We start from the raw sequence: 26146 nt of genomic DNA on the forward strand, positions 1-26146 counted from the left end.
CAGAGACAGAGGAGCGGAGGCTTCTGCAGGACTGCTTCAGGAGTTTCGATTTTATGGACTCAAGTAGTGAGGAGCCAAATTATTCCCAAAGCCAAAATGGTAAAAATTCTCTAGAAAATGTTACAGGGCAGGGGAGCCCCATTTTTTATTGTCTGTGGCTGCAAAGAATGTGGAGGGGTCTCCAAAAGCAAGAATGGCCCTTGAAACTTGGCCTTTTTGTCACCAGCCAGCAGCAAGATCTGGATCTCACACCAGAACGAAAGTCAGCCACGTCATGAAGCACTCTGTTCATGCACTGACATCTGTGTAGCACGACTTTCTCTTAAAATATCTTTGTTTTCAATTGATAGAGTGGTTGTACATATTTACGGGGTACAGTGTGACCTTTCAGTACAAGTACTTGGTGTGAAATGATCAGATCTGGGTAACCGGCATGTCTGTCCCCTCCCACATTTCTTTGTATTGGGAACATTCAAAATCCTCCTTAGCGGCTCTTTTGAAATGCAGTTCCGCACTGTCACCTGTAGTTGACAATGACTGAGAGCGTTAGAAGTTGTTCATCCTGCCCAGCTGCACCCTACCTGTTAACCAGCCTCTCTCACCCACTCCCAAGCTCTGCCAATCACCACGCTGTCCTCCGCTCCCTTGAGAGCAACTTTTTGGGCCTTGAGAGCAAGCCGTTCTCGTCTTCCTGTGGCTGACTTAGTTTACTCAGCATGGTGTTCTCCAGTGCATCCATGTTTTTGTGAATGGCGGCACTCATTTCTTTTTTGTGACTGATGCTCCATCTTGTATTCGTACCACATTTCTTTGTCCACTCTTCCCCCAGGGGACACCACCCTCGATTCCATTTCTCAAGTTTAGTGCTGCAGTAAACATGGAAGCGCAGACGCTTCTTCAACTCACTGATTTCATTTCCTTGGATGTATACCCAGAGTGGGAGTGCTGGGTCCTGGGACAGTTCTGATTCTGGTTTTTTGAGATGCCTCTTCTCTGTTGTCCATGGTGGCTGCACCAATCTGCATTCCCACCAGAAGTGCAGGAGCAGCCCAGAGTGGGGCCGTCCTGAGGAAGCCGAGGCCTGATCTGCTCATTCTGGCACTTGCCTGTACCCTCCCTGGGTCTCTCACTTGCCCCCTCCCTGCCTCGTCATGAAGAGCGAATGGTGGTCAACAGCCCATGGGTGTATAAGACACCTTATATCTGTGTCTGGCCAGGTGATCGCCATGATCAAGGGCCTGCAGGTGCTCATGGGCAGGATGGAGAGCGTCTTCAACCAAGCCATCCGGAACACCATCTATGCAGCCCTGCAGGACTTCGCCCAGGTGACGCTGCGCGAGCCCCTGAGGCAGGCGGTGCGGAAGAAGAAGAACGTCCTCATCAGGTGAGCCTTCCTATGGCCCTTTGCAGGGGCACATTAAAGAAGGGGTGCCAGGTGCAGGCTGGAGGGGAAGCCCACTCAGCTTCCAGGTTAGCTCTGAGCGTGCAGATCCTGCCAGCAAGTTCTGGTGGGAGACTGGACGTTCGGGACGAATGAAGCCTGTAAGTCAGAATTCAGAGACGAATCTACCACCGTCAAGCTGTGTGAATGTACTCAAATGGCTTCTCCAAACCTCAGTTTTCCTTATTGGTAAAATGAGAATAAGGGTTCCTCCTTCGTAGCCATTATCCCCACAGCTGTGAGCTGCAGAAGTGAGAAGATTAATTTTCTTATAGACGTGAGCACACAGCAGCATGGAGAAAGTAGGGAACAAGTGTCAAGTTGTTATTAAAACTTTAAATACACAGAGATTTAATTGAACTGGTGAAACTCTCTGACAGCTTGAAAGGAAAAGTGACGCAGGCCCTGTCCCACTGCGTGGACCTGAAGCTGTTCTGACACCCAGGGGCCTCAGGAGCATGCAGGATGCCCACTGCAGTGCAGGCCCCTGGCTGTACCTTCAGGCTGTTGCCCCTGCCCCTCTGGGGTGGGCCCCGGGAGGAGTGCTTCCTGCACCCGAGTCGTTCTAACGCAGGAGGCCTGGCACCCATGGGCCTGGACGCAAAGGCTCACATGTCTCCTTCCGAGCCTGAGAACTGGTCTGAGTCTCTGTTTTTCCTTCCCCAGTGTCCTGCAGGCAATTCGGAAGACCATCTGTGACTGGGAGGGAGGCCGAGAGCCCCCCAATGACCCATGCTTGAGAGGAGAGAAGGACCCCAAAGGTGGATTTGACATCAAGGTGCCCCGGCGTGCTGTGGGGCCATCCAGCACACAGGTACAGGCCAGCTTCCTTGACTCGAGGCCAGCTGGGCCATCGAGGGTCATCGTGGCTGGGCTGTGGGACAGTGGGACTGGGGTCCTCAGTCAGGAGGGGCAGGGTGGAGTAGCTGTTTTGGTCTTACTCTGACATCTTGTTTGATATAGGAAGGAGGACCACTGGCCTAAGATTCAGGAGACCTGGATTCTAGTCCTAGATACCTGTGTGACCTTGGGCACGTTACACAGTCTCTCTGTGCCTCAGTTGTCTAATCTGACCAGTAGGGATAGTACCATACCTACTTAGTCTGGCTGTCTTCTAGCCCTATGAAGTTCAGATTCCAAAGTGCAGGAGGAGTTTAAAGTGGAATCTATATGCACCTATCCTGTCCACTTCTAATAAACCCTGTCCCCTTTCCCTGCAGTAGCATCCTAGTGTGGAAATTCACAAGTTCTTCCTCTGACTTGCTGTGTGATCTTGCGCAAGCACCCTTACCTCTCTGGGCTCTGATTATTTTCTCTGTAAGATGAAAACTTGGAATGAGATCATGTTACTGTCAAAAGGCTACTTTTTCTTGTTCCCACATGCTGCCATTCCCCCACCCTGCCAAAAAAAAAAAAAAAAGAAACATGGCATTTAAAAACCCTTGGTCCCTAGAGAAACCCTAACAATCATAAGTAAGAGTTACCAGTGGGAACTTCTGCACAATAAGACATTGCCTGTGGCTTGACCAGAGAAGTCATAAAATTAAAGGGGAAAAAGTAATCCGGGCAATGGAGTTAAATTCTTGCCTCCTATTTAAGGATAGCTAGTTCCAGATCTGGCTTTGGCACTATTTACAAAAGCAGATGGATCTCGGTGCATCTTTAAGCAGACCCAGAAGCCCCAGGCTGGGAGCCCCGCTTCACCGGACCATCAGGCCTCTCTGTTCTGCTCCATGATGGGCCACCTACGGCCCCTCCCGCCCCCTTTCCCTGTGTGTGTGTCCGTGTCTGGCAGGGCCGGGGCTGGCGGGGTGAGGGGCGTTCTGGGCAGCCAGGTACCTTCCCTTGGCTTCATGGCCCTTGGTGTGCGCTGTTCTCACCTGCTGGTTGTTGAGATCCCAGCAAACAACTCGGTGTGACGCCTGGGGTCAGAGACCTTCCCGGCCCAGAGCACCTGGCAGGGAGGGCCAAGCAGGTGTTTCTGTGAATCCTGAGACATGGATGAGGAGGAGAGAGAGGGCAGAGGGAGTGAGGGAGAGCACTGGTCTGGGTACCGTGAGGGGGGAGGGCCACCTACAGTTAACCGCAGACACCACCAAGGCAGGACAGGAGAGGCGGCACACACCCGGGACAGCCAGGGCCAGCTGGGAGAACCCACAGAGACAAGCCAGTTCCAAGCCCCCACCCAGTTCACAGATGGGAAAACTGAGGTCCAGAAGGGAAGTGACTTGTCCAAGTCACAAGGTGGGTCCCAGGTGGAGGTGGGACAAGAACCCAGGTCTCCTGACTCCCACCCAGGGCTCTGTCATGCCTTCGGGACCCAGTAGACATGGGTGTCCTGCAGCTGGGCTCTAGGCTTGGAGTGAGTAGTGGTCTGTCCTGGTAGGTGGGGACAGTGTCTCCCCTCCGAGGCTGCGGCCAGCGTTTCAGGAGTTAAACTGCACAGGCGTCCTCGGCAGCCGGAGCAGACTGGACTCAGTGGCTCTTTCTTGGAGGGCTCCAGAGGCCGCCACTAGAACAGCGCTTCTCGAGTCTTAGGGATGGTGAGGCATGTCCACCGACAGGGTCACAGGTGGTGGACTGTCCAGGGAACCTGTGGCCACGGCCACCCTCCTCCGGAAGGCGCGTCTGTGGCTGCACCGCCCAGTCAGCGAGCAGTGGGGGAGACCCCAGGGCAGATCGGCAGGCGGCCACCGAGCCGAGCGTGGTTGTTGGGAGGTTGGCCAGCCTCAGGCGGTCCCCGCAGTCGCGACGGCGTTCCCACCGTATGCAACACCTCTCGCTTTTCTCTCTCTCTCTCTCTCTCTCTCTCCCTCTTCCCTGTCTCTCCTGCCCTCCCATCCCTCTTCCTTCTCTCCTATCTATGTCTTAGGCCTGCCAGTGGTCCCCGAGGGCTTTGTTTCACCCCACTGGTGGCACACAGGGCCGAAGAGGCTGCCGATCCTTGGTATTACACCGCCCGGCTGGGTTGGTTTGGGTGCCCTTCTCCAGGAGGCAGCGGGAATGGACTAGCCTGGCTCCTCAAGGCCCCTTCCAGCCCTCAGATTCACAGACAGATGGTGTGGAAAGATCTAGATTAGCAGAGACAACCCTACTGCACTTGCGCCCTTTGCACGTAGGGCACTCTGTAAGCAGGAGTTAATTGTCTAGTAGCCTCCTGTGTAAGTACCAATGTTAACCCGCGGTCCACCCAGAATTGCTGGCAGGCTGTGCCCTACAGCCCAGGCCACCAGGGGGCGCTGTCATCCACTAATGGATTCAAATTGCAGAGGATCAGAGACTTAAGGTGGTGGGGGGGACTCATTCTAGTCTTAACCCGCTTCACAACGCCTCAGAATGTTAGAGCCGAAAGAGACTGGTGTGAGAAAATATCTGGTCCTGTCTCTTCGTGTTAGATAACTGAAGCCCAGAGTGGGAACTTGGTTGCCTAAGGTCACACAGCAAGTCAGCAGCAGTAACTGGCCTTGAACCTGGGTGTTTTGACTCCCAGTCCAGTGCTCCACCCATGGTGCCATCTGAAAATGACTCTAGAGTGACATGGAATGAGGTTCTCTGATGCCTATGCCCTTGGCTAAGCAGGACAAACAGGAACCTCTCCCTGGGCCTTGAACTACTAAGTGTTTCAGGTCCACCTACCTGGGGATGCCGAGGGACTCTGGGAAGAACTTCCCTCCTAACCTGGTTGGCCTCTCTCTTTGAGGTTTCACAGGGGCTGGGGATACAGCTCAGTGGTAGAATGCTTGCCTAGCATGCGTGAGACCCTGGGTTCAATCCCAGCGCCACACAGAAAGAAAAGGAAAAGAGTTTTCACGGTACAAATTCACTTCTCCACCTAAACTGGTGTTTCCTTAAACTAGTTCTTTTTAAGAGCAGAAAGTAAATAAATACATACATACAGCACAGAGCACCCGGCCCCCCAGGGCGAGAGCCAACCCCTGACCTTCTCGTTTTTCTTTCTTCTTCAAGCTGTACATGGTGCGCACCATGCTCGAATCGCTCATCGCCGACAAAAGCGGCTCCAAGAAGACCTTGAGAAGCAGCCTGGACGGACCCATCGTCCTCGCCATAGAGGACTTCCACAAGCAGTCCTTCTTCTTCACGCACCTGCTCAACATCAGCGGTGAGCCCCAGGCCTGGCCCAGGGGGCAGAGGGCAGGGCTCCCACCTCCCAGAGCAACTCCAGAGAAGTTGCAGAGAGACCAGGTCATGGACCCAGAGGGCCATGTTTTGCCACCGAGGGAAAAAAACACATGCACTTTCTGGTGAACTTGAGTAGACAAGGCCAGACTCGGTGCTGCTAGTCTGACTTTGCTGCACTTGTGTGGCTATGTTGTCAGAAGTCCTTAGGACAGGAGGATCAAATAGCAATATGCACACACTGCCATGGTGGGCGGTAGGCATTAAGTCAGCCTTTCGTGATGCTGGGATGGACCCCAGGGCCCTGTCTATGCAGCAAGCAGCCCACCACCGAGCCTCACCTCTGCCCTCTAAAGCAGCTTTTTGGTGGTACCAGGAATCGAACCCAGGGCCTTGTTCACGCTAGGCAAGCGCTGTACCACTGAGCTACACCCAGTCCCCAGCCTTTCTTTTCGGTAGCGTTTGGGTGGAACCTGGGCCACGTGCATGCTAGGCAAGTGTCCCACCACTGAGCCAGCCATCCAGATCAGCCTTCTGCTGCTGATCCACAGCTCTGCGCTCACTGGCAACTCACTTCTCTCCAGAGAGGCTCCCAGTCTGCCTAACCCTGCACTTTCTACCTCTGCTTTGGGGGGATACAGGTCATTCTAAAATGTTGGACAGTTCAGGGTAGAGGGAGAGCCGTGTTCTATGGGTGTGAGCGTCTTGATGTGTCTGTTGACGTGGAAAAGAGTGATCTTAACAACCAATCCAGGCCTCTCCGTGAGAGAGTGGCCTAGGTAGGACTTTTAAGGCCTCTGATCAATAAGGAATCCAGAATCACCACATAGAGAGGGTCAAGGAACCATAATCCCATTGTAAGGGGGCACTTGGAGACTGCTTTTCAAGCAATTTGTATAAAATGCACATTTTTACACTTCGAGTGTGTGTGTTTCTGGATGGCACTGTAAGGGCTGATGGGAAAGGTGGGGAGTCTAATCCCCACCCCCTGCCCCCTGCACTACACGGTCTGAGCCACCTTCCAGTAGCTGCTAAGGTCCCTCCAAGTGCAGGACAGCAGGATCTTCCTAACGGCTACTGATGAAGTACCGGCTGGGCCTCCAGCAATGTGAGGACAACAGCAATGAAAGCTAAGAAAAACCGCGGAACTGAGATGCTGGGTGGTCCCCAGCTGTCACTCAGGCTTCTTTCCCTTCTGCTTTCAGAGGCCCTGCAGCAGTGTTGTGACCTCTCCCAGCTCTGGTTCCGAGAATTCTTCCTGGAGTTAACCATGGGCCGGCGAATCCAGTTCCCCATTGAGATGTCCATGCCCTGGATTCTAACGGACCATATCCTGGAAACCAAAGAACCTTCCATGATGGAGTAAGAGGCAGACGTGGGCCCACAAGAAGGTTCCTGGGTGCAGGGGGGCGGATTGTGCTAGTGAGCTCTGTTCTTTCCAGAAGAAAGTCCTGAGTGAACCGGAGATGGAGCAGTGTGCCCACCAGGGAGAGCTCAGGCCGAGGACCAGGTCCCACAAGACCCTGTGCTCAGCCTTGCAGGGACTCTCAAGTCCCAGCTTGCCCTCCCTTGGCTTGTCAATCCCGTAGCAGCCCTGCTTGGAAAAGGATCATCCCGTGGGATCCGAAAGCTACTATCCTTCCTGCCATGCCATTTCTGTAGCCCTCGACTTATTTTTTCTGGCTGTGGTTCCATTGGCATCTGAACTTTTTATTTCTGTGGGTAGATGTAGAATAAGTCCTCCCCAAAGGGAGGCACCGGGGACTGCAGCAAGGATACACAGGTCGTCCTTCCTAACTCTGAGCCCGCTCGCTGCCTCGCCCTGCCCTCTGTTTCCCAGTGGGGTAAGTCTGTCTGTCTTAAGTGAGAGCACTAACGATCGCTAGCCTTGTCGCTCCTCCCCAGGTATGTCCTCTACCCTTTGGATCTGTACAACGACAGCGCCTACTATGCGTTGACCAAGTTTAAAAAGCAGTTCCTGTACGACGAGATCGAAGCAGAGGTAAATGGCATCTTTTGCTCCTGTAATCCTGTCCCGAGAGGCTGGACCTTTCCGATCTTTTAGTGCAAAGTTGGGGATCAGTGACTGGCTCTGAAGAGAGAGCTTCATAATCGCCATGACCATCCAAGGAGATCGCATCCAAACCCAGACCCAACCCGCCCCCGGCTCATCACCTGCTCCCTTTCTTCTCCTCTCGTCCCCAAACTGTTCTGCACCATGAGGGGCTTGTGTGCTTTGTACAGATACCCAAGTTCTGCTACCACCTCTGCTGACTAACTTGCCCCTGGGCCACTCTAAGGGCCGGGGGTATACACACCTGAAGTGCATGCTCAGGGGGAACCCCAGGAGAAGACTTCACAGCCCTGGAAGGGGCTCAGTCCACCCGGGCAGGGCCCTGCAGAGCCGGTTCTGGGAGGGGAGCATGGGGTCAGAGTGAACACCCACACTTTGCATGGAGCGGGGTCCAGTGGGCACCGTGTAGTTCCAAGTCCAGGGCAGAGGCCCCGGCTACCCGAGTGTGAAGGCAGCTCTATCCATCACACAGTGCTTTTGTGTTCTGCCTAATATGTGGGGTGTCAAATAAAATCTGAAAGCTTTTGAACAAAGAGTTAACCTCACGGAGCTGAGAATTTAATAAGAAAAGAGTCCAGGATTAATCTACTAAGTTTGATCTGTCTCCTTTGAGTTTATTCCCATACCCCTCCTGCTGCCAGAGGCTTTCCTCTTTAAAGTTCCTCCCTTGGCCATTTCCTGCTCTGGCTGCTGTTGGAGAACATGGTTCTGATTTTCTATGTCTGGTGTGAACTTATCTTTCCCCCTGAGCTTCATGGTCCACCAACTTAAATGTAAGACTTTATACATTCAAACTCAGATATTTAAGCAAAGTTTGAAGAAAGGGGCTTTTACACTTCTAATGGTGTCTTCATAATCAAATTTGCAAAGCAAAGTAAAATCAGATGGAGGGAAAAGCCAAGGTCTAAGGGAAGAGATGGGCGGGGTAGGGGCTGCAGGGTTGATTGACTGGAGGTGGAGGCTTCACTGGCATTTCCTGCTTTGTCTTCCCAGGTGAACCTGTGTTTTGATCAGTTTGTCTACAAGCTAGCAGACCAGATATTTGCTTACTACAAAGCCATGGCTGGCAGGTAGGAGAGTCCCAGGGCTACGATCAGCCATCTTTCTTAAGACTGGCACCTGGAAGTCATGGTTTTCTGTTGCAAAACCCTCCGTTCTCCTTTAACATCTAAGGAAAACTGGGCAAATCCATGGGCTTGGACTTGGTGCTAGAATACATTCAAAAGGAAAATAGATACGGTGCTGACCTCATGGAGACTACAAGGTAGTGGGGATAAAAACTGATAAATGAAGTTATGTGCTGTCCAGGAGGAAGAGTTCATGGGACTAGGGGGCTGTCTTAAGGAAGCAACATCTGAGAAGTGAAGTAAAACAAGGGAGGGACAGGAAATTGCAGGCCAGATGCACTTCCTATGCAAAGTCCCTGTGGTGGAAGTATAAAAAGGAGAGCATTCCTGCCTCATCGTGCTGGATTGGGGGTTTACTGTCAGTTAATGCATATCAGTATCTCACTCACAGCCACAAGAGGGGGCAGCCGCAGGATGAAACTGGATGGCAGGCAGGGCAGATCTTGCCTGCTTCCTAAGGCTTTCTTCTTGGGAGGAAGGGAACGTTATAGAATGGTTGAAGAGGTGCAACAGTGACATGATTTGAGTTTGATTTTTAAAAGTTTACCCTTGCAAAAATGTGAACCTGTGGCTAAAGGATTGGAGGTGAGCAAGGGTAGGCGTGTGAAAACCAGCGAGGAGGCCCACGAGAAGTCTGAGTCAGAGACTGTCAAGTTCTCCAGGTTCATTGATCTTGCTGATTTAAACCCCTGTGCCTTCCTGGGTTTGGAGAACCTATAACGGGATCCAGACACGGTGGTGCACGCCTGTGATCCCACCTGCTCAGGAGGTGGAGGCAGGAGGATGGCAAGTTCAAGGCCAGTCTGGGCAACTTGGCAAGACCCTCTCTCAAAACAAAAAATTGGAAGGAGCGGGAATGTAGCTCAGTGCTAGAGTGCCCCAGGTTTCAACCCTTGTACCACTAAAAGAATAAATAAGAATAAAGAGAGAAAGAAGGGGGATAAAAAACCACTAGCAGTTCAGGTCGAGATAAACCTCAAATTTTATTACAGATTTTCCTTCTTATTGGAAATCCAGACATACAACCCATAACTTCAGGGCTGGGATTGTGGCTCGGTGGTAGAGCATTTGCCTAGCATGCATGAGACCCAGGGTTCGAGCCTCAGCACCATCATAAAAATAAAATAAAGGTATTGTGTCCACCTACAACTAAAAAATTTTAAAAAAGAAATAACTTCAAGGATAGTTCCTTTTCTTATTTTTTCTTTCTGTGAAAAGGATTTGCTTCAGTTTGCTGTTGACGGGTAGCGTTGCTCAGATACGTTTCAGATAGGAGTTGGTGTACAGCACGTGGAAGTGGCTGTCAACACAGCGTGTGCACTGAACAGTGACTCCGAAATGAGGGCAGGTGTAGAAGCATGGCCTTAGGATCTCTGGAAGGCTGAGGGACACACCCCATCACAAAGTGGTCACAGCAGAGTGGGTGGATTGGACGGGGCACAGGTTCTGGCCCAGAGCTGATCTGCCAGCTTCTGTAAGGCAGCTCTGACTGTGGAAATGTTGACCCTTTGTCAAACTCGGGCTAGATGGACCCTGGGTCCTCTGTGTATTTAGTTTATAAAATATCCTCATCTGAAATACGAATCTGAGTCCACACCCTTCCCCTTGCCATCTGTGCTTTTCAAAAGGGTGGCAGGTTGGGAAATTCGGAGAAAACCCAGGAGGGAAAGAGTAGGTCAATCCTGTGCATTAGAAATAAAATGCAGCCTCAAATGGAAGCCACGGGTGTTGTTTTAAATTGTTTAGTAGCCGTAGGTTAAAAATGGAAAAGAAACAGGTAAAATTAATTTTAATAATACATTGCACTTAACCCAACATGTCCAGGTTACCAGAATCTCAACATATAATCAATGTTAAACATTATTAAATAAATAGTTTTCATTTTTTTCTTTTTTCTCAGCCTTCAAACTTTTGTGTGCATTTTACAGCACATTTTAATTTGGACCAACCTCATTTCAAGTGTTTGGTACACACACAGCTGGAGGCGGTGTCATTGGACAATGCCAATTTAGAGTATATCTCTTCCTGCATAAAACCTTGAAATGGCCTCCAATTATGCCTAGAACATGACTCATGCCTCTACTGGGGCATTTGTGGCCCCGTGACCCGGCCCCTAGACTACGGTGACAGTTGGCTTGCCACCGTGTTTTCCAGACAGCCCTACCTTCTGTCCACTGGCCCTCTTGCCTGTTCTCAGACAGACCCAGCTTCTTGTGTCTGTGACAGCCTTCCCCAGACATTCCGTTTTAACCATTCACATCTCTGTCCTACAAAACCTCTGCGGAGAGACTTTCCCTGTCTCTCTCTCTGGAGACACTTTCTTTGTCTCTCTGTGGAGAGACTTTCCTTGACTTCCTAACCCCAAAGGATCCTATTTTAGGTTTTCAAAGCACTCCTTATTCTGCACTGTCTGTCTCAGTGTGGAAGAGAGCAGTGCTCCTAACTCAAAGGGTCTTTGGGAGTTTAAAAATGACTGTGTGTGTGTAAGTGTGTGTGCGTGTGGGGGTGCCTGGTAAATAGTGAACACTGTCCACGCTTACTGTTTGACTTCTCTGCTTACTTGTGACCATTGGCCTCAGTTCACTTGAATGTACCAAGGAGCTTGGTACGGGGAATGATTCCTGGGATATGCTAAGCATGCACTCAGTTGCTTTTCTGGTAGATGAATAAAAGAAGATAGCAGCTGTGTTAGTTGCCTTTCTGCCCCTGTGACAAAATACCTGAGAAAAGCATCTTAAACAAGAAAAGATTTATTTTGACCTATAGTTTCAGAGATTTCAGTTCATGGTCAGCTGACTCCATTATTTCTGGGCCTGTGGTGAGGCAGAACATCATGGCAGAAGGACATGGAGGAGCAAACCTGCTCACCTCATGGTAACCAGGAAGCAGAGTCAGGAGCCATGGGGCAAAATATGCTCTTCAAAGGCATGCTCCCAGTGACCCACCTCTTCCAACCAGGCCCTATCTCCTAAAGTTCCCACCACTTCCCAATAGTGCCCCAGCTGGGGACCAAGCCTTCAATGCATGAGCCTTTGAGGACATTCCAGATCCAAACTTTAACAGTGGCTTCCATAACTTAGAAAATTTATTTTGTATACCGAGCTTCCATGTCTGGAGAGATTTGAAAAACCTTGCTCTAGAGCAGAAAGCAATCACACTAAAGACGAATAAGATAGCACTTCTTGGGTCGGTCCTGTGGTCTGAGACAGATGTAACTGAGCAATTGAGAGTCCTTTGCTGCCATGTTTACTGGCCCTGTTTAACTTTGATCCTTTTCAGTGTCCTACTGGATAAACGTTTTAGAGCTGAATGTAAGAATTATGGAGTCATCATCCCGTACCCACCGTCCAACCGCTATGAGACGCTGCTCAAACAGAGACATGTCCAGGTACAGTGAAAGAAAGCCCCAGTGGAGAGGGATGGGCTGGGAGAGACTCTCTGAAGTCAGTGTGGGGATTGGAAATCAGAACTCTGCACGGTCTGCCCTGAGATTAGCCTGGTATGGGCCTGAGCGTAGAGGTCACACATGCTCAGAATTTTACAAACCATAAAGAGCTTCCTTTGGTGCAGGTTTTAAGCTTCTTGGCTTATCTCCAGCATATGTCAGGCCAGTAGTGGCCACCAAAGCCTTTGTCCTGCCCTGATAAGCTATAGCCCACTTTCAGTAGGCACTGCTGTGCAGACGTGGATAAATCCTCCCCAAACAGGGCCCATGTACGGGGCTCAGAGGAGGCAGGCTATGGTGCCTTTGAAATGAAGCATGTCAGGTTAAACCCGGGATAGAGCTTGTGGTTTATTTCTGTGGAATGATTCTGTTAACAAATTCAACCCCTGATGTAGAGGAAACAAAACTGGGAGCTGAGAAACATTCCCATTTAAAAATGTTAATATGAGCCAGACACATGCCACAGCGGGGGCATCCAAGCCTCCCTGCTGTTGGCCAAACCAGGGGCGAAAAGGCTTTGGTGCTGTGATCTCTATGTGTGTGTTTGGTGGCCCCTGGTCCCTGTGAAGGGCCAGAACTGGGGCAAGAAGATGCTTGAGGTAGAAAGGAAGAGTCTACCTTGCAGATCCTGGACATTCCCATCACCATGAGAAATCCAAGGCGAATGGAGAATCGTAAGAGGGAAAAACCATCTCCACCTCTGCCCATGTGGGCTTGCCGAGAGCTTTCCTTGAGCCTCTCAGATTACTGCCGTCACTTACAAAGCAGACAAAATTAGCCACAGGATATTAAATACAGAGGGCTTCATGTGTGCATGAGATGGTTAAATGAGGCCATTGGAGGGCAGAAAATTTTTCTTAAGAGGGAAGCAAAAATAATAATAATAGCTAAGAATAATCATTTGGCACCTATCAAAGCACAGAGCACACAGCTCGTGCTTAATAAATGTTGATTGTTATCTGCATAGCATCTCAATAATGCCCACATGTATCCCAGTGGAAATTATCTTAAGCTGTAGTTTCCATCCTTTAATCAGTCCTTCACCCTCCTGCTTTCAAGTTCACCCCCATGAAGACACCAAATGGGCCCTTGCTCAGGTAACCACTGTCCTCTGGTGACTGAGCTGAGCACGGGAAAGATGCAGAAAGAGCCTCAGGGCTAAGTGCAGGATATCAGCAGCAGTTGTAGAGGCCAGAGCCTCTCCTGAGCCTCTTCCCGCAGCCTTGGTGGATTTTTCCTCCACTTTTTATGTTTCAAGACTCCAGGGAAACTGGAAGAATAATGTAATAGACCTCATCCACCTCATAGCCAGATTTGTGATGAGTGACACTTTATCATGATTGGATCACTCTCTCTTGCGTGTATTTTCTCCCTCACACCCACATGGTGAGCACGAGTGTGTGAGGCATGTGTTAATAGGTGGACTTTTTTTTAACCTGTTTGAGAGTAAGTTGCAGGTACCACTTTCAGCCCTGCCCTCCTCAGCCTGATCTCCCAAGAATAAGGACATTCTCTTACAAAATCAAAAGAGAATTGCCATTCCCAGGAGATTTAATGCTGCTCCTGTCACCAAATAATCCCTTTTTTCCTGGTAATGTCCTTTGTAATTTCAGTCCAGTTTTCCAGTTTCCTGTCAAGGTGTTGTGTTTGGTTGTTAGGTATCTGTGTGCGTTTTACGTAACCTTTCTCTCTTTCTCCTCCTCCCTCCCTTGCTCTCTCTCTCTCCCTTTGCCTCTCCCTCCCTCCCTCCCTCCCCTCCCTCTCTGCCCCACTCTGCCATCCAGCTGTTGGGCAGATCGATTGACTTGAACAGGCTCATTACACAGCGCATATCTGCCGCCATGTATAAATCTTTGGACCAGGCCATCAGCCGCTTTGAGAGCGAGGACCTGACCTCCATTGTGGTAAGACCTTCAGACTAGAATCCTAGCTGCAACGTGTTGTTAGCTGGTACTGGGCTAAAGAGAAGACGTGGCTCTCTTTCCTATTCGAACAGAACTGGACAAGGACTTAAATGGGAATATTCTTACCCTCCTGACTGACTGGGGGGATGGGTGGGGAGCGGAGAGGCATGTTTTTGAGATCTCTAGAGAAGGCTCACCCTTAGGCACAGCTGTGTGTCCTTGGCATCTAAGGAGCTGAGCATCTACAGAGTGGTCCTCAGAAGCTAGGAAAGGTGGCACAACAGGATGGGCTTTATGGCTGAGCAGTAATGCACAGCCCAGAGTGGCTCTGCAGTGGGTTTACTGCTCTTCTGTCACGACTTGTAAAATTTCCATTTTACTCTGTTCCCTGTAACTGATCCTGATACACAGTATGGACCAGGCCTGTCCCCTTCTCCTGAAAAATAGCAAATTGAACTGTTCTTTGTTCATTCTAAGAATTCTCTGCTGAGTGACTGGTCTTTAAGTGAATCAGGGAAGACCACATTCATTCAAAAGCAGAGGAGTAGGAGGAATGAATGGAATTGCTAGTAGGGTACCACGGTTGTATTTCTGTAAACAAGATCCACTGGTCTAAGATTAGTAGGAAGAAACTCTATGAGAAGGATATTGTGTGATTCCTCCTCTGTGAGGTTCCTGGAGTAGGCAGACTGGTAGAGGAAAAAGTAGAACCGTGGTGACCAAGGAAAGGGGAGTTAGTGTTTAAATAGATCAGAGTTCACTTGAGCAGGTATGTTTCTAGAGGTGGATGGAGGTGATGGTTACGTCACAGGGTAAATGATGCCACAGGCCATGCACTTACACACTTACAGATGGCCAGGATGGTGGATTTTCTATGAGGGAAATATGCCTTTTGTGAGATATATACATCTCACACAGACATATATATACACACATACATATATATACACATATACATATATATGTATATGCCTTACCACAATAAAAAATAAATAAAAACCAAAAAAGAACTTTGAGAAGGAATAGGATATTGCATAGTTTCAAAGGATCTCCCTGAAGATATCATTGATTTCAAAGGGGACAAGAGTAACCTTACAATGGAAAGGGCTGATAGGTACCACCTAGCCACGTGTCAAGGGGAATAATACCAGTCCTAAGAGATAGTAACGTTGCCATCATGTTTTCTTGGCAAAATGCATAATCTCAATCTAGTCAGCAGAAAATATCAGATGAACCCAAATCACATGCCATTCTAACAACAAAAACAAACACAAATCAAGTGTATGATACTTTTCACAAGTGCAAGGTGGTGAAAGATAAGGAAAAGTTTGAGAAGAAAAATATAGAAACTGGAAATGAAAACTGAATCATGATGACTAAAAGCCTCATAGAATCATGAATTGATTCCTAGAATGGAAAAAAAAAAAAAAGGATCTTAGGGGAAAAACAGGCGATATCCGAGTAAAGTCTGCCATTTAATTAATAATACTTTGCCAAAGTTGATTTCTTACTTTTGATAATCATGTGATGGATATGTAATGTTGAGGATATGCAGGTTATACTATTTTTACAGTGTTTCTGTAAGTCTAAAATTATTCAAAAATAAAGAGTTTATATGAGTTTTTTTAAGTGAACACAGTGATAAAAATAAAGTAACTGTGAACTAGGACTCTAGAATCAGGCAGAACAAGGGCCCCTGTCCTGGCCCTGCCACTTGCTGACTGGATGATCTTGGGCAAGATACTTATCTCTTCAAGCAGTTTCCTCATCTGAAAAATGAAGACGCTATTAGAATCCACCTCATAAGGTTGTTAAAGGAATATAACAAGATACTACCCGGAAAGAATTTGGCATAGTTCCTTGTACTTGGTAGGCACTTAATAGTGGCTTATTAAAAAATTTAAAAAGGAAGAAGCAAAAAAGACATTTGGAGCTGCAGTACAGTGTCCCCAGGGCAAATTCTGAGCAGCATTTCTCAGCAGGACTCACCCCAACCACCCACTCACCTCACTCACACCTGAGGCGCATGTGTATGAGTCTTGCAGCCACTTACATCAGGAGGCTAGAATAGCACACATTTTGCTAGAAAATCATCTGGCCACCTCTATTTTGTGAAACACTTTCTCTCTGTTGATGTCAAAATATGGGCAGTGATTGTCTCCAAATGGTAGGAATTTGGTTTTTTTCTTTCTTGTTTATCTGTATCATCCAGTTTTCCAGTAATGAGCCTGTCTTATGGGGGGACAAAAAAATGGTTTTGGGTGTATGTGAGTGTGTCTCCGTGGCCTCTTCCCACCCCTGGAAAGGCACGGAATGTTCTTTTAGCTGGGAACAAAATCAAAACAAGCTGTGAAAGCCCTTGATCAGGTGAGACAGAGGCCCGCACCAGAACACCCAGGTCCCGTGAGCCCCTGGAGAACTGGGCCCAGGGATGCTTCCCCTCCAGGTCAGGACAGCCCCTTGGCTGTGACTGAGGAGCTCTTTCTTCTCCCAGAAACAAAGGAAGGAATGTGCCCTCCCTCCACCCTGAAAGCTCCATTCTGAGATGGGGAAGCTGCTGGATTCCCAGCTGGGAGAGCTTGCAGAGATTTGGGACTTGGTCATCCCCTTTTTGCAGAGTTGAGCAAATAGAGTCTCAGTGAGATACGAGGCTGAAGTTGAAATTGGCAGACTGCAGGCTGTGGGGTGTGTGTGAAATTTGGAGGCGATGTTGAACGTTTGGAAGGAGTCAAGTGCAGCTTTGGCTCTCACACCACCACCACCAGACTGGCATTGCCAGATGGAGCAATTTCCTGAAAGTGATTACACTTTCCCTTGAATAGGCCCCCCTTGTCTTGCCACAAACCCCTTGGGCACACTTGAGTCATGTGTGACCTCTCCCACCAGGCCTTGCTGAACCTGAGTTTGAGAGCTCTGTTTTTACCTGCCCAAGGTCACAGAGCTGAAGGTCATGGAGCTGGTCCACACTTAGTGTGGCCAACACTTGGGTCTCCTGATTCCTTCAAAAAAGCGCTTTCCACTTCTGCTCTAAAGTTGTCCACTTGGCTGTTTTATTTTCCCATTTTGCTCCCCTGTGTTGCCCCTCAGCAAACCAACTTTGCTGTCAAAAGTTCAGACTCTCTCAGAGGGCACCTAAAGTGCTCCTGTGACCCTCTTAGCCCTTTCTATACCTTGGCGCTGGGCCTTGGGTCCTGCAGACACGCTCTTCTGATTACATAACGTGGAGGAAACAATGGCCCTGCGGTTCCAGCCACGCCCCCCATCAGCGCAGTCATAAACTCTCTCCTGGGGACTCCCTTGTAAGTGTTAATGTGCACTCATGAAACTTAAAAATCCCTGAATGATAGGACAGAAATTTTCCCCTGGTTTCTCATCTTCAATTATCTTCCCCAAAACAGTGTACCACAGTGTGCCAGGGGACTCAGTGATCTCAGAAGTAAACTCATTAACAGTAACCCACATATTTATTCATTTATTACCCATCCTAAGCAAGTGGGAACAGAGATACAGGAGAATCAGCTAAGCCTCAGGAGACGGAAGCAGAAAACAGATTCTGTGTTTCTGCGCTTCATTTACTTCGGGGTGCACAGTGACTGGAAACTTGTCGTTCTGGCTGCCTCCCCAGAATTGAAATCCAGATTTCGAGCACCTTTTGAAAAATTTATGATCTGTCACCACTAGCCCATGCTGATGGGGCAGCCATCAGGTGGAGTCTCAGAAGCAGCAGGGCCACATCTCTCTGGTGGGGGCTGTCCACTCTGCCACAGATAACCTATCCTGGGGCTTCCTCCCTATCCTACCTGGTCTCCATTTCTTAGCCTATCTGACCCCATAGCCATTTATGTTTGCAAGCTTTCAAACAGTTCTCCAACCTCAGTTTAGAGCACAGTTTGACTTCCAGGGCAGTAAATGTCCACCCCAGAACTCAAGATTGGAAGTATGGACTGAGGCCTCCACTCCAGCAGAGCAGACTCCCAAAGGATGGGGGACCTTGCAGCGGATGAGAGTGGAGCTGGTTCCCTCCCTCGCATTGCCAGCTCAGCTCCATGTCCCTGTCATTAAGCTCACCCACTGACCACCTCACCCACTCTGTGCTGGGAAACTGCCCTCGTGTCTCTTCTTCCAGCCATGTTTGCCTTTCAAAGGCTGATCACAGCTCTCATGTCTTTATTTCGGGCCCTGAGTCACAGGGGCCAAAAACTACTGATTTGGAATCAGAGCTGGATTCACATCCCAACCCCTGTTTCGTACTCCCTGTGACCTCAGGGCAAGTTTCTGGACCTTCCGAGCTTCAGTCCCTGTCTCCATGAAACAGGAACAGTTGTACTATCTCAAAAGACAGGTTAACCAAGATAATGTGGGAGTTGCCTCAAGTGCCGCAGAATTTGGGCTGTCTTCTCTCTCTGCATGAGGTTGTGTTTTGATTGTTTTCGATAGCAGTGGTGCAGAAGTTACAGGACAAGGAGAGAACAAAGCAAGCCCAAAGGTTTTTCATTCAATTTTTATTTCCCAACAAACGCAATGTCCTGCTATGCACAGATACCTACTGTGATCTCGCTCTCTATCCAAAGGTGGGATACCAAATGACCAGAGCCTACAGTGCACACAGGTCCCTGGTCATCAAGAGCTTGCTACAGACTACATATGTCTTTGCTACCCCTGCCTGAGGGGTCTACCATCAAAGAAAGAGGCTTTCTTCCCCCACCTCCTTTGAGATAGACAGTGGTAATCATATGTACTTTGGAGCCTGTCTTCCTGGATTTGAAACCTTCTCAAAGGCTCAATTCCTATGTGCTTAAAATAAGGACAACAGCAACACTGACCTCATGGACCATGGTGAGCTTTAAATGAGTTAACACATACAAAATTGGTACATATTAATTAGGTTGAACTGAATGAATTTGTCAATAGTTGGTAGCATTTGTGTTAAGAAAACAAACTTCATATACTTCAATCTAATACTAAGCTCTAAATAGGGAGTATCTCATATTGCTTTCTGCAGGGCAGAGAAATAGCCTCTGGTGATATACAGTCACAATGTTTTACTTTTCCTGTGACACTGTGGGACGGCCTTTTTCCTTACCAGTCTAGAAACTGGAGAGCCATAAACATACTTTTTACCCAAAAGTAAAAGGTGATAGGCATGCAGCCAACCCCAGCCCACCACCCTTCCTTGCCCCCAGTATAGCCTGACAATTTCTTCCACCTCTCAGAAGCAGGGAACTTTGTCCCGTGCCACCGCAGAGGGTCCCAGGCCTCACATAGGAGGTTGAGGTAGTGGGAGGGGCCTTCACCTGCATGAGGGGAGTTCATAGGTAGAACCGTGTCTGTGAGGTTGGGTGCAAAACCTGAGCAGCCACGGGCTCTCTCTGGCAGGAGCTGGAGTGGCTGCTGGAGGTGAACCGCCTCACGCACCGGCTGCTTTGCAAGCACATGACGCTGGACAGCTTCGATGCCATGTTCCGGGAGGCCAATCACAACGTGTCCGCTCCCTATGGCCGCATCACCCTGCACGTCTTTTGGGAGCTGAACTTTGACTTCCTCCCCAACTACTGCTACAATGGGTCCACAAACCGGTAAGGGAGTTAGTCCCCGGGCAAGGTGGGTGGGGCTAGGAGAGGGGTCGGGGTTGTGACCCACTGCCTCCTCCAAACTGGGCCCCAGCAGTGTGTCAGTGTGCTGCAGTGACAGGTATCTCTGGCTGTCCCTGCTGGGTGCAGCTCTGATGGAGGTGAGGATACCAGAGTGAGCATGCAAACCTCATCCTGCCTCTTTGAGCCCTAAGGCTCAAACGATCACATGACAGATGGCCCTCAGCTGTGAATGAGGAGAAGGGGGAAAGCCACAGGGCCTTGAGAGGTCCCAGCTCCACCGGATCCAGCGCAGGAAGTGATGCAAACCTTAAAGTGGGTGCTCGCCTCTGAGGAAGTAATGCTGGAGCTGAGATACGAAGGATGAGTAGGAATAAGTCAAGTCAGGTAGCGAGGCAGAGAACTGCAGGCAAGGTTTCTCAGAAGCCGAGAAGTCAGTCAGGGCGACACTCTGGAGTAGAGAATGGTGCTGTGACAGAGGAAGCAGGAACCGACCATGGGGACTCCAGAGGCCATGTGAGGATTATGTCCTCATGACCCTGGAAGACTTCAAGGAGGGGGAGCACCAGGATCACGTTGAACATGTGTGAGGACATCCACGTGTCAAACGCTTGCATGCAAAGCAGGCAGGGCCTTGCAGAGCACACACAACATGACAGTGGAACTCGCCTCCTGCAAGGAGCACAAGGCACTGAGGCAGAGACACGACCTAAGCCCTGTCCCCCAGAGTCGGTGCAACAAGTAACATACAGAACAAGTACAGAAGGAGGTTCAAAAATGCTCCCATCTGCAGGACCCTCAGTAGTCCCAGGGCCTGGCTCAGGGCGGGATTAAGCGAGTATGTGTTGAACAAATGGAAGCGTATGGGAAGAATCCACAAATGAACCTGAATGGACACACAGACCAAGAAAAACTTCCAGTCCTATGAAGACTTAGGATTTTTAGTGCACTTGAGTAGGGAGCAGCAATTGACAGCTCAGGCCACAAACGTATCTACCGCCAATTGTTTTTTTTACAGCCCATGAGCTGAGAATGGTCTTTGGATGGTGTGGGACGGGTAGGAAAGTCGAAGAATAATAGTATTTGGTGACACGTGACAGTTATGTAAAATTCATGAGGTGTTTTGGAATGTGGCTGTGCTCATTCATTTGCTGTCATCTGCTGGTGCAGCTCAGTAGCAGGGCTGAGTACTTGTGCAGAGACCATCTGACTTGCAAAGCTGAACACAGTTGTTTTCTGGCCCTCTCTGGAGTTTACTGAATCCACCTCTTGAAATCAAAGTGGAAGTGGAGGATGGAGCCACAAGGGGGCCATTTTCAGGCCCAGCCCTCACTTCTCGCCTCCTGTCCCCTGAGCTGCCGCAAGTCCTAACTTGAGCCTGGGAATCTGGTCTGCAAGTTATCCCATTGATGGAAAGGATGGGAAAAAAAGACAATTGTTGAATGAAAGGATTGTTGAAAGAAGAGTTTAGTACTTTTGTAAGCAACCACCTAGGACACGGTGCAGTTGTACCAATGTGAAGCTTCACCTGGTCAGGGAGGGCGGTCCTGCAACCTTGTGTCCCCTGATGGATATTATGAGGACCCCATTAACTCCTTCCCCATCTCTTTTCTTCTACTAGTTTTGTCCGAACTGCCATTCCTTTCACCCAAGAACCACAGCGAGATAAACCTGCCAATGTCCAGCCTTACTACCTCTATGGATCCAAGGTAGGTGGTCCTGCCTGTCTGCCTGTGAGAAGGTTAGTGAACCAAAGCAAAGAGAAAGGTGTTCCCAGAGTCAGAAAAGCCAGAAGGTGTGGCAGGCAAGAGGCAACAGTGAGAGCCAGGCAGAAGCAGCTGCGAGCATATTCATCTTTATTTGTTCACAACTAGCAGGCATGGGGGTGACAGAGACCTGGGTGCTGGGTGCTGGGCAGGATCTGTGCATTGAGGACTGCATTGAGCGGGGCAGGCAAGTGGGGCGGCGGGCCTTCTCATCTCAGTCTCCCAGCCCCTCTTGTTTCTCAGTTGATTTGTTGCAGTGTTGTCCAGTGATTCTGGGATTGTGTGCTCCGTAGCTGTAATGGATTTGCAGACGGGAAAAGGTTGGGTGGGTGAAGCTTTGAAGGAACTGGCAGATAGCTGGAGCCGGAGCTGAGAGACAGGTCTTCGTCATGCTGCAGTTCACATGTGCGCATCCTGATGCTCACTGACCCTCCCAGATGGTGCCGTCCAGCCTTCTTTCCATTCCTTAAACAGACTCTTCACCTGTCCTAGGCCAAACACAGACGAGATTCTGCACACTGCAGCTGCGTTAGGGATGAGGCAGACATGGCTACCCTCCTGGACTTGCATTTCCACACCTGGGTGGGAGCTGGGGAACTGTTCACAGAGCCTCACGGGTACCCTAACACGTGTAGGAGATTCGTTTACTACCACGGGGGCTGATGTGGAAGAACACCACCAAAGGGTGAAATGTGTCATTTTTCTTTCTGATGGAATTAAAAGAGCCAACTTTGACCCCATTTTCAAAAGTAAAGAGAGATGGCCCTACAAGAGGAACCAATGACATGATAGAAGCGTGTGAGAAAGGTCCTCCTCCAGCTTGGGAGCTCTGGATTTAGAAGTGTGATGAACACAGATGAGTTCCTACCACTCGGCTCTCAGGGCGGGCTCCTGGAAGGTCTTAGGGTGATGCTGGGAGAGTGCAGTTGACTTCTCCAGAGCAACCTTGACTCAAAGCAAAAAGTACCTCCTTTTTCAATTTACTTTAAAGCCTTAAAGTAGATTAAGACACAGGTCTTACATTGTTACTCATGTCTTTAATACTTCTTCAACACTGTCTGATTCCCCATCCCTTTTTTTTTTTTAAATCAAACACAAGAGAGCAGATCTAAAGCTCAGAGTCGTTGTCAGGTGAGAGTGGCCAAGATAAGTTGAATATTATTTTGGATTCATTAAATTTATATTCCTGTCTCCTTCCTTCTATTTATAGCCAGAGGGTACTGGTTTTTCATTTATGGGGTGATAAAAGGCTTAAATAAGTTTTTAAAAATGAATCAATTTAAAGAAAAATGTTGTTAGTAATGACAATAAAGATAGTTCATGGTTTAATAAAAAAATGAAGGTGGAGTGTAAAGTGACCTCTGACTGCCTCAAAGCTGGGAAACGCTCAGGGAGAAGCTTCTCACCCTTTTCCAAAAGAGTGAATGAAAACATGGCTCAAGGAGCCCACTTGCAACACAGGCATTTCTTCAAGTATTGTGTTTTAATTTAAGTCATGCAAATTTTTACTTTACAATTTGTCCACGTCTGATTTCATATTAAAAATAATGCCTCAATTCTTAATTGGGGCCCCCAGTGGACACACTGAGGAGATACCACGTTGGCCCCTTGGCACACCCAGGGAGTCCATGTTCCAGGTTGAGAACTTCATCATCAGGCATTCGTCCAACCCAGGGGATCCACAATGGCACTGACATTTAAGGGAAGAGAGATGGGGAGGCTATAGACACATTTTTTACAAAAGGCCTACTGTGTGTATAGTGGGGTCGGCTACATGATGGGGGCCATCTCCTCCCCACCTCTCATTCCCTGAAGTGAGGCAATATGGCAGGTTGATCCCCTCCCTCCCTGGCTAAGGCTTCCTCATCAGGGGCATCCTGCAGGGCTTCAGGTTCTGCCCCAGCTTCTGCTCCAGAGTTCTTGCGTGGCATTTCTACCAGGGGAAGCCCCTGCAGGTCTTCCTCCCTCTGCCCAAGGGCTGGGGCCTCCTCCGGCCATCTCACTAGCCCATTGGCTTCCTCCATGTGGCCAGCTCTGTAAGACCATCGAGGCTCATGGCAACGGATGCACCAGAACTGGAGGCAGATGAAGGCCAAGACAGCCGTGAAGCAGGCCAGCAGGATGGCCATCAACACCCAAAGGGAGATTTGCGGATCCACCAGGGAGCTGCCAGCAGCCAGCGGACTCTTATCCAAGGTGTGGAACATGGTGCAGTAGTGCCTGTAGGGGAAGGCAACCTTCTTACAACTGATGCAGAGGAAGTAGAGCGTGGAAGGGGCCAGGTGTTCCAGCGCCACCGAGCTGATCGTTCGAGGCACCTTCTCCTCGTGGTGGAAGCTGTAGCGAAGATAGCCAGAGAAGATGCTGTTCCAGTTGGGCCTGTACATAATATGGTAATAGTCCTCCAGGCAGGGCTCCGAGGACGACCAGGAGATGATGGCTCCCGTATAAGAAACGTTCCCAACCTCGATGTTCATCCCGATTCTGGAACCAGAATCAAAGTGAAGAGTGACATCCCCCTCCTTAAATAATGATTTGTCATCATCATAGCCACCACGTCTTGAGCATATGAGATGGTCACTGATACTGACCCCATTTTACAGACAGGCAAATGGAGGCCCAGAGGTTACAGTACTTAGCTTGGCTAGTGAAGAAATGGTACGATGAAAGTGCAATCCACGTAAAAGCTGGTAGCCTTCGTTACCCATCTAACCCCAACCACATCCCATCCTGGCTGAAATCCAGGAGGTACAACATCGCTCTTTTCTCATTAAAAAAAGAATGATAAGAGAATAAAAAGAAAGAAAGGAAGCAACAGAACCTCAGGGGTCCCACCTTAATCATCCTAGGTCTGAGACCTCCTCTCAGGCACTTATTTCATCTAAAATATCTCTTCTTGACCTCCTGCCTCTCTGCTCCAGGTGCTCTGAGCTCAGTTATCTAATACATCGTGCCCAGTCCTTTTTTTAGACTCCCAGTTATGTTGCCCATAATGAGTGGAGATTCACTTTGTCCCTTGCCAGCAGTTGATTTCACTCTAAATCTTCTACTTCAGTTTAGTTTTTTCAAGGCCAAAGGTAATTAGTTTCATAGGTCAAGATAATCAGCTCCAATAGAGCATAGTGCAGCTATTCACTACTCCTGGTACTGTGCATGTCAGTGGTGGTAATAACCACCCACAGCCAGTGGGCTGTTGCTCTGTCCAGGGTTACACACTTCCTATGCAATAATATTTAACATTATTCTTCATTGCACCTGGAGAGTTAGATTTCCATTTTGCAGATGAGCAACCTGAGGTTACTCAGCTAATATGTAGAAAGGGGACTCAAAGCCACTTAACTACTATACTTCCAAATGCAAGTCTGCTGGATTTAGTAACATTATTGTAAAATGAGGATCTAGTACTAAGACTCAGCTGCTGTTTTACCAAACAAATCAAACCAGCCCTCTTCAGATTTCCAGCCTTCCCTCTTTGGCAAGAGAGAGCCATCCTTTGGTCTCTCTTTAATTCTGACAGAGAGAGAGAGTTGCCCTCCACTGAATTTCCTCTGGTGAAATACAGAGACATCCGTCATCAACCTCTGTATGCTCTGGTAAACATGTCGCTCTGCCCCTTCTCTCCCATATAACACAGGTTTCATTTTAGACTGCAGTGACATAGGAAAAAGCAGTCAATCAGATTTTAACCTGATTTGGATATTGGGCCAAGTTAACGTCTATTATGACCTGCCTTTCTCTCAGCTCTGCCTCCCCCTAACAGCATGGTTTTGTGCCCATGTTTCTGGGGGAGTCGAGCTACAGAAGGATAAACAACGAACTGTAAGTTTTCAGTTCTTGTTTTTCTTCTCGTAACATGGCAGTGAACTCAAATGCTCAGGAAGAGGAATAGTTCCTTTCCCTTGGGCTGGAAAATTCTTCCCCATGAACAGGAACAGAAAGGGATGAGGCAGGTGTGCTCAGATCCCTCTGGGGAAGGTTGTCTGGAAGGAGACTGAGGGTTTGCACTCCCCCGTGGTTTCCTCGTACACACTCATCCTCTCCCCGCACCCCCAGGATCCTACCCGTCCTACAAACACACTTCCAACACAATGAATACAGCTTAACTCATTCCCCGTGAAACACAGGCAACAGCCTCCGCAGAACCCTTCCATCAGGAGTGATCAGGAATCCCGCTCTTGTCACGCACGAATCTTTTCTTCCATTTGCCTCGTATCTGCTGCTGGCCGGTTTTACAGCCTGACTTCCCTACAGCAGACATTTTTAAGCTCTCTCTGCCAGGATGCTCGCAGCATCTTCAGCATTTAGGACCCAATCCATCTCCTTTATTTATTTTTCTTCCTCTGGCTCTGTTTCTAAAGTCTCCCTATTTTTAGCTGTTCTTTACCATCACCTGGCCCCTCTCCAAGCCGAGTGTGAAAGGAAAAGCCATTTCCATTTTCAAGTCGCGCTAGCTGTGCCTCTTACCTGATGCTTGCAGTGTATCTGGTTAGAGCTCTACCCTCCCAGGCAGAGTGGACCAAAGCTCAGAGAATGGTGCCGTCTCCCTGCTCCGCTCTGGGCTCTCCTTGATGTCTCTCTCGCCACTGAGTAATCCCACTGTCGCCCCCAATGCTCACATTATTCATTTCTTCAGATCAGCATCATTCACCATGGCAACCAGC

At 49.0% G+C, this 26146-nt stretch overlaps 2 protein-coding genes across 5 annotated transcripts in view; one reads left to right on the forward strand and one right to left on the reverse strand.

The window, feature by feature from the left end:
* Cyfip2 (cytoplasmic FMR1 interacting protein 2) overlaps positions 1-26146 on the forward strand; it is a 120398-nt gene that overhangs the window by 49684 nt on the left and 44568 nt on the right. For 2 of the 3 annotated variants that reach the window (XM_047555450.1, XM_047555449.1), the window contains exons 14-24: positions 1218-1384; positions 2108-2255; positions 4314-4388; positions 5408-5561; positions 6784-6940; positions 7484-7580; positions 8646-8722; positions 12059-12167; positions 14009-14128; positions 19505-19704; positions 21341-21428. In XM_047555450.1, coding sequence (XP_047411406.1) covers positions 1218-1384; positions 2108-2255; positions 4314-4388; positions 5408-5561; positions 6784-6940; positions 7484-7580; positions 8646-8722; positions 12059-12167; positions 14009-14128; positions 19505-19704; positions 21341-21428 — 1392 coding nt within the window. The remainder of the gene's footprint in view (positions 1-1217; positions 1385-2107; positions 2256-4313; positions 4389-5407; positions 5562-6783; positions 6941-7483; positions 7581-8645; positions 8723-12058; positions 12168-14008; positions 14129-19504; positions 19705-21340; positions 21429-26146) is intronic. The other variant, XM_047555451.1, reaches the window with a different exon arrangement.
* Fndc9 (fibronectin type III domain containing 9) lies at positions 21595-26081 on the reverse strand. Of its 2 annotated transcripts, none has more exons than XM_047555453.1 (2): positions 25950-26081; positions 21595-23969 (listed from the first exon to the last, which is right to left on the reverse strand). In XM_047555453.1, the coding sequence occupies exon 2, from the start codon at positions 23960-23962 to the stop codon at positions 23288-23290; it is 675 nt and encodes a 224-aa protein (XP_047411409.1). In that variant the 5' UTR covers positions 23963-23969; positions 25950-26081; the 3' UTR covers positions 21595-23287. The 2 variants fall into 2 exon arrangements, with proteins under 2 accessions (XP_047411409.1, XP_047411408.1); XM_047555452.1 differs by lacking the exon at positions 25950-26081 and adding an exon at positions 25590-25692.

Source organism: Sciurus carolinensis, chromosome 6, assembly GCF_902686445.1.
Source record: "Sciurus carolinensis chromosome 6, mSciCar1.2, whole genome shotgun sequence".
Taxonomy (NCBI): Eukaryota; Metazoa; Chordata; class Mammalia; order Rodentia; family Sciuridae; genus Sciurus; species Sciurus carolinensis.

Bases quoted from the DNA above. Each gene is read 5' to 3' on its own strand.
- Fndc9 (XM_047555452.1), bottom strand. From the start codon at position 25,636: ATGGAAGGGTTCTGCGGAGGCTGTTGCCTGTGTTTCACGGGGAATGA. The intron at 23,970-25,589 runs GTTAAGCTGTAT...TTCTGGTTCCAG, and splicing joins CTGTGTTTCACGGGGAATGA to AATCGGGATGAACATCGAGG.